Source organism: Mastigoproctus giganteus, chromosome 3, assembly GCF_048544385.1.
Source record: "Mastigoproctus giganteus isolate SK-2022 chromosome 3, ASM4854438v1, whole genome shotgun sequence".
Lineage (NCBI taxonomy): Eukaryota > Metazoa > Arthropoda > Arachnida > Uropygi > Thelyphonidae > Mastigoproctus > Mastigoproctus giganteus.
In genome coordinates this window covers 247,831,524-247,848,980 of record NC_143577.1, presented here as the reverse complement: position 1 = coordinate 247,848,980, position 17,457 = coordinate 247,831,524, and the positions used below count along the sequence as shown (strand labels likewise).

General features: G+C 32.9%; 1 protein-coding gene across 2 annotated transcripts in view; it reads right to left on the bottom strand.

Moving 5' to 3' along the window:
* Window positions 1–5,518: 5,518 nt before the first annotated feature.
* Window positions 5,519–17,457, bottom strand: part of LOC150089008 (lysine-specific demethylase 2A-like) — a 413,108-nt gene continuing 401,169 nt past the window's right edge. For both annotated transcript variants that reach the window (XM_090369764.1, XM_090369765.1), the window contains exons 16-17: window positions 15,085–15,249; window positions 5,519–7,188 (exon numbers count right to left, since the gene is read on the bottom strand). In XM_090369764.1, coding sequence (XP_090225890.1) covers window positions 5,668–7,188; window positions 15,085–15,249 — 1,686 coding nt within the window. In that variant the 3' untranslated portion in view covers window positions 5,519–5,667. The remainder of the gene's footprint in view (window positions 7,189–15,084; window positions 15,250–17,457) is intronic.

Genomic DNA, 17,457 nt, shown 5'->3' with positions numbered 1-17,457 from the left:
GACTGGTTGCAGCATGTTTGGATTGGTTTGGAAGAGTGCAGGAATTATAGATGCCAGTTCAAAAGAACAGTACTCTTGGCAGTGTCTATGAAAAAAGCAAGCAAAAATTTAAATATCTGTTAGAATTACATCATATGTTAATTTTAATATTCCTGTGGTATGGTATTTACTTTTAACCAGCATCTTTAATTAATATTTAATTGGAAACATACAGCTGTAAAATATTCTTCACAGAGCTTTGGTTTCAAATTCAATTTTGTTTATTTCTTGTTGACGAGATAAGGAAATAATTTGGATATGAACAAATATGTAGTGGCAGAATAAAGAATAAAACTATAAATTGCACTCAACTAAAACATAGCTACCAATGTCTGACTTTCAAAAAAGGTGGAGGTCAGGAATCTGTAATCAGGAGGAAAACAAAAGAATTTTCAAAAAAGCGATATATTTTTATAAGTCCACGCAGCACTAGAAATTAAATTTCACTGACAACATAGGATTGCCTACCAGCAGTACAGTACAATTTCTAATGTAGGATTTGTCTGTCTGTGGGTACTCTATTAGACATCGACTGATTTTGATTGCTTCAAGAAAAATACTGTTGCAGACTTTTTCTCTCTTTAGAAATGTTGAGTCTTATTCATAAAAGTTTTATTCATAACAATGACCTGTTGTTTAGATATGGCTATCTGAGCATTTCCAAAGCTTAAAATATATCGAAAAAAAATATCTGAAACTCAGTTTTTGTTTTTCTACCCTAGCTGAACATACTCTCACACCAAGAATTTCTATGAAGAATTGTTAAAATACCAACACAACTTGGAATAATTTGTTTTATTTCAAGCTTCCTTGTGCACATCAGTTCCCCAACCAAGGACCACCATACATCAATTCTTTTTCTGTTCGTAATAGTGTCTGGTAGATTCTCACACTGAAACTAACAGAACTGAAGCTGAAAATGGAAAATCATCTATCGCTTTATCTATTTCTTTATTTTTAATTCCACCAAGGAGTACTGAAAACTTGTCCCTGAAAATTTTTAAATTTAAAAATGGTATAGTGAAATTTGTCAACATTTATAAGAACATTTTTCAATGGAAACTTGTGCACTATGTAGTTTTATGTCACCACAAAGTACTTCCTCACCAAGCAAAAAAGAAAAAAAAAAAAAAAAAAGAATCTTCACCTCTTGTTTTAGACTCTCCATACATGACATCAGCAGCAGAAAACTGCCAAGGTTATGGCATATTCGTTAAATATGGCACATAACTTTCTTCAGCATATCTAGGAGTACCAACCTCAGGATGTGAGATATGATGGATTGAAGGGCTATGTTCAAATTTTTAAACACTACATAACATTTAAAAAAGAAACAAGCAAATTGCTTTATTCAAGCCAGAAGAGAGAAACACGAACAGACCTTCTGTTTAAGATTGCTTTTACCAGTCTGCAACTGATAAGCTGCTTCCTTGAGTTTATTAATCAGTCTTCTTTAAAAACTTTTGTTTTGAAACATTTGGATACTAGTCAGTCACACTCACTAGTAACTGCTTGTTGTACTTTTGAATTTGGTGACTAAAAAGTGCTTGTATGTCTTTCGTCACTACTTCTAACTTCTGTAAATAGATTTGCCAAAGGTTGCACCTGTTCTATCTGTCTAGTTACACATTTAACCAAAACCAAAGATAGCCAATGCTAGATACATGCTTCAACATTTTACTTCAGTTGTATTCATCAATTTTAATCTCTCTCTCTCTCTCTCTCTCTCGAAATAGTAGTAAATGTATATTAAGTATTCATTTACTTTCATGGGAAGAAAATGCAGCTCCCTTTTCAACACACAAATTAATAAGATGCCAAGAATATCCTTGCTACTCCAGTTTTTATGCCTACCATAACAGATGCATTATCAACACTAAGTGCCAGACAGCTTTTTGAAGGAATTTCATATGTTTTCAGGTTGTGCAGATGATATCCAATCTTGTCTGAATGTCACCTTCCAATGCCAGCACTGACAGCAAGATGCTCTTGATTTGACCACTTTTTTTATTTATTTATTTTTTTAATTTTTATTATTTGGTATTATTATTACTAAAGGTCACAATGGAATATAGCTTGGAATCACTTTAATTACTGCCACGTGTAGCAACCAAAAATAGCACATTTTTCAGAGCCACCCCAGTGACAACTTGGTTATATCACCCAACAGCAAAGCATGTCTTACTTTTGTATGTAAAGCAGCCCAGACTGAAACTAGAAAGTCATACACTTGGAAATGCTTAAACAATGGCCAAAGAGATACTCCATACAGAGGAACAGAAGTCAGAAACTAGTTATCCTCTTATGGCATTGGTAAAAATTTGGCAATGTTCAATGCGTATCTCTTACTTTGCAATTCCAACAAACAGGGTGGACTGAAAAAGATTTGCTGTGAAACAAAACACAGCCCTTAATATCATCAGGAGATGCAGCTCCAATGGCATGTATGAGGCACTCATAACTTTTGCATTTGAAACAGTTTTGATTGAAATTAGAGTCATGTATTCTTTGAAGATATTTTTACAACTACCAAAGGGGATATTCTGAAGATAAGCAAAAATTAAAAGCTAGGTTTTTTTTTTCCCCCCTGTACCATTAGTAAAAGTCTGACAAGTGCTCATTGTATCACTTTGTTGTTATGGATGAGCATCATGGTGGGCTGCAAAAATTTGCCATGAATCACAACCAACAGCAGGACAAAGTGCTCCTGACTTTCAAAAGTAAAACAGTTTGATCAAAATTAAAAAATCGCATAATGGTAGGAAATTTTTTTATACAGCAAAACATGGAGGAACGCCGCCCCTTTATGTTACCAGGCAGTACTAGGTGGTAGTACTGCCTGGTAACATAGAGGGTCTCTCCACTCACTTTCTCATAGACGCACTGTTTCTGCTGCATGCCTCTTCTACAGATACTTCCAGGGGCACTGTTCTTCTGAATTGGCTTCTATAATTCCTGCTCTCTCTTTCAAAACAGTCTGAACATGTGCCGCCACCAGCCAACATCCATTTACTGTCCAACTTCAAACCCACAGAACCAACTTTTCATCTTCCTCATTTATTCATTCAACTGCCGTTTTCTGGAACAACCTTCCTTCATACGTATTTCCTGAAAATTACAATCTACAGAAGTTCAAGTCCAATGTCAACAAATATCTTCTTTCGTCTTCTTAACCTCAAACCCAAGCATGGTACTAAGTACTATAGGTTCTAATACCTCTCGTGTTTGGGGTTCACATAAAAAAAAAAAAAAAAAAAAAAAAAAATTGATATGGTTATGTGTCCTGAAAAAGTTGAAGATGCTGATGAAGGAGGAAGAATTTCAACTGATAAATGGTTTACTTTAAAATTTAAGTACTTAAGGGAGTGGAACCAAAAAAAAAAAAAAAGTTTCATTTAACTGTGGTATATAAAATACAAGGTTTGCCAAAAAAAGCCTAAATACTGAACAAATTAACTTTACAGGGAATGTTTAAAAAATTATGTACTGAATATAATAATTCTAGCTCTCAGTGTTCAACATCAAGCACAACATAATCACTATGTTTAGACTTATAATATAAAGTTATACTGCACACTGGAAGGCACCTGAAAACATGAAAATTTGTGTATTTCGTAACACTTTTTAGATAATGCAAATCCTAATATACATTTTTTATTATTTATTCTTGCTAACTTCAAAATCCAGAGAGTCTTTTGTCCCAAGTTTTCTGATACAGCAACCTTGTGCCTGCTTTATTTTTTTTTTTTTGCTGTGCCCATCAGACGCCTAATACTAGTAAAGGCAATATACATCCCAAAATATTCGCTTTAATTTTATCAAAAAAATACTATAAAAATCATTTTAAAAAGAGTGGTCTCAACTTTAGTATAGCTTTACTTTATATAAAAGTACAAAAAAGTGCCCACATTACATTTTCATCTTAAATTTTTCATTTATTTTATATATACACTTTACTCTAAAAATATTTGGACATTTCAGCACTCTAATAAAATAGATCCAATCAGCTGTATGTATAGTAGGAATAGCTACAAATATGTTGAGTATTATAGGATGGGTTGCAGTGCAGGGCTTGCAAAATTTCAAAAGAGTTTGCTGTCAGATATTACATCAATACATGTCATTCTATACTATTACAATCAGTTTAAATATTAAAAATAAACTGTAAACAACTTTATAAAAAGAGAAGCATAATGTGGGGGGACAGCATGGATATGATCTGGTAGAGCAAGAACACTTATTGCAAAGGACAAGCAATCCCCAAAAGAAACTAGTTATATTATTACGACCTTCAGGTCCACACACTGATACAGATGAGGGCAAAAAGGTCTCACTGAACAATGAGTTGCAATACACTCTGTTCAGATCATATGGACAGGTATGGGCTTGGAAACCTACTACTCAGAGCGCACTGTGCCAAAAGTTGTGAAGGGAGGGGGAATATTGTGTATGGATATGTTATGTGCCTCTAGTCCAAATTCATAGTTTAGTTTGTTGCCACTGAAATTAGTGCCTGGAACCCTTGGTAACAGCTTCCAGTAACAATTTGGATAATTCCATACCAACTACAGGAATTTCAGAATCTTATGAAAACCAATCCAACACAAATCAGTATGACAATGCTATAAGTTGCAAGCCAAACATTCTGGAAGTTGGTTTGAGGAGAATAATATTGTGGAATTGGCAGGCAATGACAAAGCCCTAATTTAAATCTAGATGAACACCTTTGGAATGAGCTGAAATACTGTATCAAAGTACGGCTTGATTCAGTATTCCAGATACATTTATCTTTGGCTGTATAGTTAATGACTACTTCGAAAAAGAGTAGAGCCAAAAGGATTCATAATTATCAATGGAGTCCCATATTAAAATTATTAGTCTCATATCAAAATTATTGTGCCTGAATACTTCTGAGAGTTCTTTCTTTCTTTCTCTCTCTCTCTCTCTCTCTCTCTCTCTCTCTCTCTCTCTCTCTCTCTCTCTCTCTCTCTCTCTCTCTCTCTGTGTGTGTGTGTATTTAAAATTTGCAAATTAATTTTGCAAATTTTAGAATACGTTTTTTTCATATGGCTTCTATGTGAAGACAATCTGAATTAAAAATGAATTTCTACTTGTTATAATTATATAGAATGTGACCAATTTCACTATTTTTTTTTTTTTTTTCACAGAACTATATATAATTCATCCATAAAATCCAATCATAAGGCTTCATATACACAGATATGTAAACTCAACAGAACAGAATGTACGTTAAAAAATCAATATTGTTTTATGTTTATGAAAGAGTACAAGAATTATTAAATATGTAAATAATACAAGATATCAAGAACAACGATGAGATTCAAAAGACATTTTACTTTTATGTAACAGAAGTATGATGAATGATTAAATGACATATGAACATCTTAAGAATGGCATGAAGCATATGATAAACATACACACTAATGTTGATAAAATGAACATGTTTGATTATAGGTCCATTACTTAGGCCACTGTTTACATAACCATTGCAGACAACTCACCTGGATGTACAATAATATTAATTCCTATGTACTGAGCGTATGGGTTAGGTCTGGGTGCAATGCCTAACTAAAAATGTACAGATTCACAAACAGAGGTCATCATTCATCAATGAAGTCTTTGTATCAGTTTAATATCCTTCAGTTCAAGGGGCTGACGACTCTGATTAACAAACTTCTGGCAGGCAGCTTCTGTGACTTGAGGACAATCTCGCATGTCTAAATAAGTCAAATTAATACAACGTTTTAAAGCCTCCAGGCTGGTATCAGTTATGTTAGAACATGAAGACACATCTAATGAACACAGACGTGATGACTTAGCAGCCCCAAGAACGGCAATGCCCATATCTGTCACTTTATGGCAGTGGCTTAGATCTAGGCGGGAAAGCAATGGTAAATGGTGTGCAAGGAGACGAACTGACACATCAGAAATGTCTGCCCCTGCTAAACGCACTTCTGATAGATGGCGAAGACGTGTTTTTGTTTCTATAAATCCTGGTCTGGAATCAGGAGGTGAGGAAAGTAAATCACGGATCACAGAATCAGTAAGCCCTTCAACCCAGCTTAGGTCAAGGCAACGGAGTATAGGGCAGTTGCAGGTACACAGTGCAATAACAGCAGCTGCAGAGCATCCACTAAGAACTAGTTCCTTCATCTGAGGGAGCCGAGCAATAAGCCAAGCTAATTGTCTACGTGAAATATTTGTCCAGCTAAGATTCAAAGAAACTGGTTGGCGACGGACTATCCCTATTAAAATATTAGCAGTTACTTTTCTACGAGTCAAATCCATTTGCATCCACAAACGAGGATCCACTGACCAACGATTCCATGTTTTGCACACTAATTGGCAAATAAAAAGATCACGAGAAGAAAGAAAGCTGAACACAGGCAACATAACATCTTTTTCTAAAGCTAAGTTGCTGGTACCTGTCCAAGAAGATTTTTGTTTTTCTTCTCTTGTTTCCTCAATTATATTAGCAGGTCGAACAACATATTTTGGTTTTTTGAGATTGGGGCCATCGTGAAGTGGCATAATAAATTTCTGATTTTGTGGAGGAGTTGGTTTATCTCCAGATCCTCTATCACCTTTAGCTGCTTTATCTCTAACCAATAGTTTGTGTCCAATTTTTCTCTCTTCCTCATCATCATCTTCTATGTCTAGGGAAACTCCATTTTTCACTCTTTTTGTTCCTGATTCCCTGTCTACTTTTTCCATTTTAACAGCACATTTGGGTAATACTTTGTTACCATTGGAAGGCTCACTTTTTATAATATTATGCGATCTGACCCTCAATACACCATGCCTTAATAATTCTGAGTTCTTTTTAAGCCCTTTCAAACTACGGAAAAGTCGTTCACGAGCTGTCTCCCCATGACGTCTAGTTGTGACACCAGGTGTTAGACGTGATGAACGAGGCCTCAGTTCTAACCCACATTTACTGCCATTCATCTTTCCAACATTTTTTGCACTTAATAATTTTCCATCTGTCTTACTAGTTCGTTTTAAAGCCACTGGATAACGCGCACATGATCGTACATGAGATGATGAAGAATGGATTGTCTTCCTTTTCATCTGTTCAGGGGATGAATTTTTACTCTGAGGTGACATGCTACCACTGCTGCTCTCCTCCTGAAACCAATTAAGCCAGTCAATTCAATTACTTTCACTGTTCTTTATATGGTATTCAGTTATACTAATTGAGAAGCAAACTGGCAGCAATTTGTAGACATGCAGGCAAGCAGAAAAGAAGAGAAAGAATCATGCAGTTCAAGTGCTAAAACATATATTTACAGAATTTCAGACAACAGTGATAAATATATTTCATGCTATTAAAATAGCAGCAAACAAACATTTTTATTGCCATGCAGCACTACTGATTAAAGAACATAGAAACAATAAGTGCAGAACAGATAACATATTTCCACACTATAATGAAAAGTCCATCACCATACTACAAGCAGAAAGAGTGCAAAAAATTAGCTAGCATTAATTAAAAAAGCATAAATCAAATTTATAAAACAATAAACATATTTGGCAAACAACAATTTATCCATCACATATAATAATTTACAAACAATATATAAAAATCAAAATTAAATATAAAAATAATGCTCACATTATTAATATCTAGGTTAGGTTTCAGTTTCCTACATATTATAACTTTTATGACATAAAATAGACTACAAAAATTGGATCATTACAACACTAACTTTACCAGAACAGATATAAATTATTTGTACACTTGTAAAGGTTAGAAAAATGAACCCTATATCAGAAATATTGAAATCAAGCACTTTACAGCATATAGGAAAATTAGAAAACACATTTATTATGGCATATACTGTATACTAGGTTAAAAGCAGTAGTAATAATAATAATAATAATAATAATAAAACTTCCAACACAACCTCTCTGGAGTCTTCTACAGAGATAGTTAATAAGATAATCAGAGTTACATTGAGACTTACACACTTGGTTTAAAAAAAAAATAAAAAAACACCCCCTAAGATTCATAGAGCAGAGACCCACACTGCAAGGAACAATGCTCCAGGCTTGCAGAATGCTTAATTTTTTTTTTCTGTTCATTTGCTAGTTAACAACCAAGCATACCAAGTGTCAATTTAACTCTACTTATCTTTTTAACTACCCTTGTAAAAAGACCTCCAGAGAGAACTGCAATGCAAAGTTTGTTTTTCCCTAAATTATCACTCATGAACTTAAATTCATTTAAAAATTAAGCTTTTACAATAAATTATTACATATTACCTGCCAAAATAAATGTTCTTTTTCTAATTTACCTATATGCAGTGAAGCATTTTATTTCAAAAATAGTAAGCTAGCATAGCATTATGCCCTTGGACAACATATATTAGAAATAAGGATATTTTTCCTCAATCTTGGACAGCAAGTGTAGCAAATAAAATATAACAAAACATTTTGAAGAAAACTAAAGTGGGAGAAAAGACCAATAAAAATGGAAGCAATTTGCAATGAGGATGTTTTACAGCATAAGAAATAGACATGATTTTCATAATGCATACATAATTAATAAGCTAGGCTTTATGTAAAAACAAGCATCACAACAAAGATACACATTGGTAATCCAGAAATATCAAGTAGGAAATCATCAACATCCCAACTGAATATATAAAAAAAATTATAGGATTCAAACAATGGCTGCATGTATTAAAAAATAAAAAAAAATAAAAAAAGGTGAAGTTATCTAAAGTCAGTATTCATTTATCCCATTTGATTGCCTATTCTGAAGATATTTATTGGTTTTGGTTTTTTTTTTTTTTTTTTTTTTCAGGAGCATTAGCAACTAAGGCCATATTGCTCTGGAAATATGCGGCGGTTATTCCCTGACCTTTCCACATCCTCCGTATTTGGTGGTGACGGGCTCGAACACCGGTCTAATCAAGAAGCGTGTGCTATGCACTGCTGCTCCTTCCCACCTGGCTACGGAGGTGCCTCTCTGAAGATATACGAATAAAACTAGATGAATTTTGTGTTTTTGGCATAAATCTGATCTACTGATGTCCTTAATAAAGCTCTGTATAAATGGTACCATCAAACCTTTCATTCTGGATAAATGAGAGGGAGAGAAGATAACAGAGTGTGGGCATCTCTTCATAATTAATCCAAATTCAGTTCATTGGATTGCCAATAAATGGTTTTTTATGCCTTCCCTTCCAATGGGTTATACTGTTACGCTATTATCTTTTTACCATTATCGTATTTTTTCTTTAAAAAAAAAATACTTTCTTCAAATAAATTTTGTTCAGGGTAAATTCTCCTAATGCAGTTTGTTCTTCTTGTTATTTCATTTTACTGATTATCAGGAATGCTCTTTCATGTTTTTATAGTGTATATTTTCTATAAAATATGCTATGCTGGTGTCAATAATCAAAGGTTATCATTGTTTATAATTTTCAAACTAGAGATTTTTTCCTTAAAGGGTTCTCAAGCATATGATTATTTCAAAGTCATTCTCTTTCCCACCACTACATGTATTTTTCCCCCAAAATAACTGATCATGCTTGTTTGAAATGAATATCTGCTATACTCAGTACACAGATCCAGGACATTAGCTAGTTAAACATACAGTGAGAGCAAAGAGGTACTTCAGTTTTGTGAATTGGATGATGTGAAGAGGAAGAGATGGTTCAGTTTAAGCAGCAGATAAACTCAAGTTTTGTGTTAAACTTAGCAGATATTTACCAAGACTCTTAACATGGTTACAAAAAGCCTATGGTAATGAAATTTATTGGATGTGAGTGTATGAATAGTGTATGAAAGCACTTGAAGGAAGGACATGTATCAGTGGCTGTCCACCAAGATATGTTTCTTGCATCATTTGCCACTGCTAATGCTAAAGATAAAAGAAGTTTCATGTGCAAACAATTAAAGGGAAAATCGACGATAGAGGTTCTGTCGACAGTCAGATTTTTTGTACACTAAGAGTTCATTCCAAAAAGTTAACAGGACCACTTATGCTGATGTTTTTCCATTGTTTCATGATGCAGTCAAACGAATACACCCACATCTGTGACAAGAAAATTAATGGGTTCTCCATCCTGATAATGCCTCAGTCACCTCTTATCAACAAATATCTCATTAAGATACTTGTCCTTCCATGGCTCCCTTACTTCTTGGATCAAGCCTCCACAGACTTTCACCGCTTTCAAAAAATGAAAGAATTCATGGAGCGCTGATGTTTCAGGTCAGTGGAGGAGGTAGTACATAGTCATATGGCCATTTGCAAGAGTAGTTGCAGTAGTAGTTGCTGGAAGCGATTATTTTGACAGAAATGATGTTTAGACTTCTGTATCATTAACTGTAATAAATCTGTATGAAATTTCTTTTATTTCTGATTCTATCACATATGTATATATCTGATTAATTACACCTATATATTTTGAATTACACAATACACACGTACAGGCTTTTTTTGCATTTTTTAAAAATATTCTGTATAAGTTAACACACAATCAGATGGCAATATATGTGATATAATTTTATTTAAACAGAAACACCTGCTTGCTAAATGCTCTGCCATTCCTTGAAAAACTGGGGTATCTAGCAAACCACTCGCACCCCCCCCCAATAAATATGAGGATATTTGATAACTTTCTGGCCAACCGTATGCGTCATTATTTGAAAAATGAATAAACACAATAATATTAAATTACAAACATTAATGTAACCCAGTATTTAAAGTAAAATCATAAACATTATTATTATTATTATTATTATTTATTTTATTTTTATTATTTTTTTTAAGATTTGAAAATTCATATCCACCAAAATCAATAACTTTATGAAAGAAAAAAAGTTCAGAAGTAATGAAATATCATATGATAGCTATCCATCACACAGTACCATAAATGATCATATATCAACTTGAATATATATATATATATATATATATTGATAAAAATAAGATGTAATGAAATTACTGAAAGTAGCAAACAAGAAAAGGAATTAAAAAATTAAAAACATTAAACTGGGTTATGGAATCAGGGGTACTACTAGTAATAGCAGAAAAAAACCAGCAACCATAATGAAATATAGACAAATATATTATTATCAGTGTATTAGGTGGAGGTGCTGAACTGTCAGGTGTAATTACCATGAAAGAATTGAGAACATTGCATGGTAAAAACAGATTACCTGAAATAAAATGAAATTAAAGTTTAACATAAAAATAAATCATAGTACCTAAAGCTGTGGGTTCTAGGACTTTAACTACTTAATCAAAGGTGTCGGAAGAGAAAATCGTAGGAGCCACTGCAACAAGCTGGGTCTCTGTTTCTGTTATGATGCACAAGTTAAATAAGTATACATGCATATACATCATAGCCGACCAGACAGAGACCAAAAGGACTAAAATTAAAGAATATATAAAAAATAATAAAAATAAAGCTAAAAAACTAAAATAATGCCGACAGAATCCTGTAAAAAAAAAAAAATTATGAAATCCAAAAGAAGGCAAAATAAGAAAACTTACTGTGTGCAGTGTTCTCAATTTTTCCATGGTAATTACACCTGACAGTTTAGCACCACCTAATACACTGATAATAATAATAATAATATATATATATATATATATATATATACTGAAAATCCTTCTTGAATATATACCAACCTGCATCAACCAAAGATGAATCATGATTTGGATGACCTACTACTTGTCAACCAGACAGAGAAAACATCAGTGATGCTATGTCACCTGATTTTCAAAATAATCAGATTGGATTGCAAGATGTAGCAAAACCTTTAAACATATCCTGTGAACAAATCCATAATACTGTCCATAAAGGACTGAGCATGAAAAAACATTTCAGTGAAATGAGTGCCAAAAAATTTGAATACAGACTGGGTACATACTTCGCTTTGACATGCTTTGAATGCATAATGCTCATCAAAGGCAATTCTTGCAGAATTTTTCTAGAACCCAAACAATACTGCCTGTTACTTCTTTAATATTTTGCATTTTGGCAACAGATTACTGACACAAGATTTTTAATAAAACTTGCCATTATAAATAATTGACAACCACATTCTGGAGTGTATTGATTATTTATAATTAATAAAAAAAATCCTCTGATCACAGAAAATAATTTTGATGGATACAAATATCTAAAATTATTATATATCACCTGAATATATTTTTTTCTTGGTTTAAATTCAATGGAAATGGCTTTTTCAAAAATAAATCTCTAAACATTTTTAAAGAGAAATAAATAATTTAAAGAGAAATAAATTCAGTACTTGATTCTGTCATTTTTATATATATTGTTTTAATGTTATTTGTTTAGATTGTTTCATTAATTTAAAAAAAATAAAACAATAAATAAACAATAAATTTTTAGCCACTAAATCGAGTACCTGTTTTCAATTTTATTGACTAACAAAGCAGCATATTAAATTAAATCTAATAAAATATAACTAGTTGGTGTTATTTTATATATTATTACATATGGCAATATCAGTAGTAAAAACAAGTACCATTTCCTTATTTAATAATATTACATAATTCTTATACATATTTGTTTAAAGTTTAGCTGCTTTACATATTTATTAAAGATGCAATCCATTATATCTTCTATTTGGTAAAAAAATTCTTTTTTATCATTTTCAAAATAACTTATTTAACTACCATCACTTATATAAAGCTATTTAAAAAAAAAAAAATCCTAAATTCCAACAATGAATTTAGCAGCCATGAACTAACAGTCATATTTAAATTTTTGCAGTATGTGTAAGTTGATGAGCATTTAATGATGAGAAAAAAAAAAACAGATAAACAGAAGTACACTGAATATAATATACAGAGGAAGGTGGTTCAAAAAATAATGCTCACAATATTTTTAAATAAATTCCCGCAAGAAAAAGGTGAAACTTTCAGTTCAACTTTAAATTTCATGTTTCAAGCTGCACAGTTTAAAAAATATTCCTATAGATGATGAAAGGGAAACTTGAAAGATAGAATAAAGGAACACTGGTCTGCTATTCATACATCTGACTGCTATTCAAGGTTCCATCATTTCAGAGCATTTTTTGAAATGTTTAGTTTCCAGATAATCCTGAAATGTCAGCATTATCAATACGACACCTGACTGTTGAAAAACAGAAATGTCTTGAGTTTCTCCATACAAGAACCTTAAAATATAGTATTAATAGGAGGGGGTGTAGATTTTTATCTGGTACTATAAGCAGTGCCATGCAGTACCTCCGGGGAAGTCAAAGAATTTAGGACCCATAAACTCTTATATTAATGTAGTGGATGATGTTTCTCTAGTGTTTCTACATTAAAAAAAAAAAATTTAGGAAGTTTTTGTATTAGCTAATGACTTTTCTGAAGAAATGGTAATGCATATGAATAGAAATCCCTGTCACATTACCAGTATAATATCACTATACTGGTGATATACCACTATCTTAAAGAAAGCAGAGAAATGTTTTAATTATTCAGGAATCATTAGCATTTGCAATTCCTTCTCAGGTCTACAGATTTGTGTGAGAGAATGAACTATCACAAAAAAGGATTCTGCCATACCTCTTTGTGGCTTGCTTTAAACATTTAATTAGTCTCTTTTCTAATTAGTCTGTTCGGAATGATATCACTTCTTCAGTTTCCCAAGAGATTATGCTATGACTTTGCAAGCCAAAGAAATTGCTTAAATTTTGAAAAATAATTGCTTCTGATCTGCAGGAATATGTCAAAACTCTGTGAACTAGAAATGGGAAAGTTAAAATTTCATGTTTCTTCTTTTTTTTTTTTTCTTCTTCTTCTTCTGTGGGAAGCTTTGCCATTTGGGAAATTCTGGTATCTAACAAAGGGGAAGGAGGCAGGCAGTGACTACTCTGCAACTTACACTCCAAATAATTAAAAAAAAACAATATAGCTAATATGAATTTTGATTTTTTAAAAAAATCATTTTGGTTTTTTCAAAATAAAAAAATTAAAAAAAAATCAAACTTCTGTGATAAAACAGATTTCAACGGTTAAAAAAATGATTTTTCCACATAAAGAAAAAATCTGCATAACAGATTATATAACTTCAGAAAAATTCCTTTAAGATCATTAGCAACACAGCCATGCCAAAGGAAAAATAAAAACATTAAACAGCTGATTCAAAATTACACTCAATTTTACTTTAATTTCATATGATTCCAATCATTAAAATTACCCTGTAAATATGATTTAAAACAGTACTGAAAGAAGAGAAAACTTTACTATATAAAACAAATACATGCTTATATGCAAAAGCATTCACAATGAAAATTTCTATAATTACTTCACTTATGAAGATATTTTAGTTTTAACAGAAATAAAATAAAACAAATGAATGAAAAAAAAAATAATAATAATAAAAAAAATAATAAGGAAATGGACTGAAATGAAAGGGCAACAAAAAGCAATTATTAGAATTAATAATTGTTTAAATAAAGGACTAATATTATTATAAAGCTGAAATTTAATAAAGCCATAATGTTAATATAAAACTTCTTTATTTATTATTAATTTAATAGTGCATGCACGAGCGCACGCACACGCACACACACACACGCGCACACACACACACACACACACACACACACACACACACACACACACACACACACACACACAGTAAAAAAACAGTTTTATGAAAACAGTTTGACAATAGCAAAATTAAAAGCTCATCTGAACTAGCAAACGGAAGATAAACAGATTTATTGACTATCTGTTCCTACATATCAAAATACAATTATCACAGCCAGATGCTTTATATATATATATATCACAGTCTATGCTTATAGAACACTTTCATACATCTTAGAAGTAAAAAAGTTGAAACTTTTGGCTTAAAAGTACTTGACTAAGGTTGTAGAAAACAGTATTCCCAAAAAAATGTGAGACTAGTAACAAGGAGCCCATAATTTACAAATAAAATGGTATAATTAATTAAAATATTAATGTCTCTGCCGTAAGCGAGTACGAACATATTGCTGCCTTAATGAATGATGAGAACCCACCTCCTCCCTGTCATCTGAAGCTGATGAAGCAGATCTCTTTCTTGTTGCTCTTGACTGACTATTATTTAGTTTGATTCTACTCATGTTGCATTCTCCATCATCTGAACTCACAGAACTTCCATCTTCTATAGGTTCTTGTTTTATTGTGATATGTTCAGCTTTGATCTGTAAGAAAGAAATTTCAATGTTTCAAGAGAGGGGGGGGTTAAAAGTAGTTTACATATTAATTAAGCAAGAAAAACATGATAAAAAATGTAAGAAATATTTTTTACAACCTTATTTTTCAAATTGGAGGTTCTTGTGTTGCAATACATAAAAACATTCTTATGCACAAGTTGACATGCTTTTGTCATTTTTGAGGAATTTTCTAAAATGAAAATTTTAGAAAATTCCTCGACAATTTCTCAGTTTTCAGAACGTCTTAAAGATCTAGGTTTATGGCTGTATATATCTATTCTTTAAAATAATGTCAGAGGGGAAAAAATCTGGAAGGGGGTTAGACTGGGAGACCTGGTGGTCACTCAACTGGTTTTCTGTAACCTGGAAAATATAATAAGGAACCATCTTACAATCACATGACAGAATAATGTGAAGGAGCATCACCCCACATAAAATATAAGGCGTTTCCATAGAGCTTGGAGTAGGAATGCCTCAGTGCTTGGAAAAGAATGGTCCAACCATCCGTAAAAATATGTTAATCTTTTGAACATATTTTTCCACCTAAACAATCACTCTGCGCATTTAAATAACTTTAAATCTAAACAGTGGATTATCATATGCCTAATAAGAACAATTACAATGACTGCTTATCAGATTTAAAACTGCGTCATCAGTCCAAGTGATCTCATTGGGAAAATTTTTATTCTCACTGACCTTTTAGATAAAATTCTCAGTAAATTCCATTCTTCTGTCAGAATACTATGACAGCAAAGTGGTTTTGCTTTTTTTTTTTTTTTTTTTTTTATGTGAACCCCAAACACGAGAGGTATTAGAACCTATAGTACTTAGTACCGTGCTTGGGTTGGAAGTTGAGAAGACGAAAGAAGATATTTGTTGACATTGGACTTGAACTTCTGTAGATTGTAATTTTCAGGAAATACGTATGAAAGAAGGTTGTTCCAAAAAACGGCAGTTGAATGAATAAATGAGGAAGATGAAAAGTTGGTTCTGTGGGTTTGAAGTTGGACAGTAAATTGATTTTGGTGGCACAGGTTCGGACTGTTTTGAAAGAGAGAGAGAGAGCGGGAGTTATAGAAGCCAATTCACAAGAACAGTGCCCATGGAAGTATCTGTAGAAGAGGCATGCAGCAGAAACAGTACGTCTATGAGAAAGCGAGTGGAGAGACTCTGTTAGAGATGAATCATTAATTAACCTAACTGCTCTCTTCTGAATGGAATCAAGAAGCCTGAGAGAGGTTTTGGGGGAACCACCCCAGATGTGGGAACAATATTCCATGGCAGGGCGGATTTGCGATTTATACAGAGTGAGCAGCTGTTTGGAAGAAAAGTAATGCTGACAGCAAAAGAGAAAACCAAGTTTTTTAGATGCAGAGGAAGCAATATTTGTAATGTGCTTGTGCCAAGAGAGAGATTAGAAGTCAGGGTAATCCCCAAAAGACATATATCATTTTGCCTAGAAATCGGAGTGTCACTAAAGAGAAGCATAGGAGCAGAAGAATCCTTTTTGCGAGATATAAGATAAGACTGAGTTTTAGAAGGGTTGAAATCAACTAAGTTGTCTTTGCCCCACTGGAGAATTACCTGAAGATCGGCATTTAAGGAATTGGTAGAAGATTTTCGAGAAGTTGAAGCTGATTGAGCAGGACAAGGTTTCTCAAAATGGAAAGTGGAATGCAATGTGCTATCATCGGCAAAACTATGGATAGGATTTCCAGTCAATGGAAGAAGGTCATTAATATACAAGAGAACAAGAATGGGGGAAAGAACTGAACCTTGGGGAACACCGGCATTAGTGGAGAAGTTAAAAGACAGAGAGCCATCTACCATCACCCTTAGTGAGCGATCAGAGAGAAAACTGGATAACCAATTATTAAAAACAGTTGGCAAACCATTAGATGGAAGCTTGTTTAGAAGACCTTTATGCCAAACACGATCAAAAGCCTTTGAGATGTCAAGAGCAACTACTTGTGTTTCACCGAACCTTTCCATTGAATCAGTCCATAAATGGGTAACATAAGCCAGAATATCACCAGTGGATCGACACTGACGGAATCCATACTGGCGATCGTTGATCAGATCGAAGGTTTCTAGGTAGTTTAAGAGTTGACGGTTAATTGATTTTTCCATTACTTTAGAAAGAGTGGAAGTAATTGCAATGGGACGATAACTGGATGGGAGGGATTTGTCACCCTT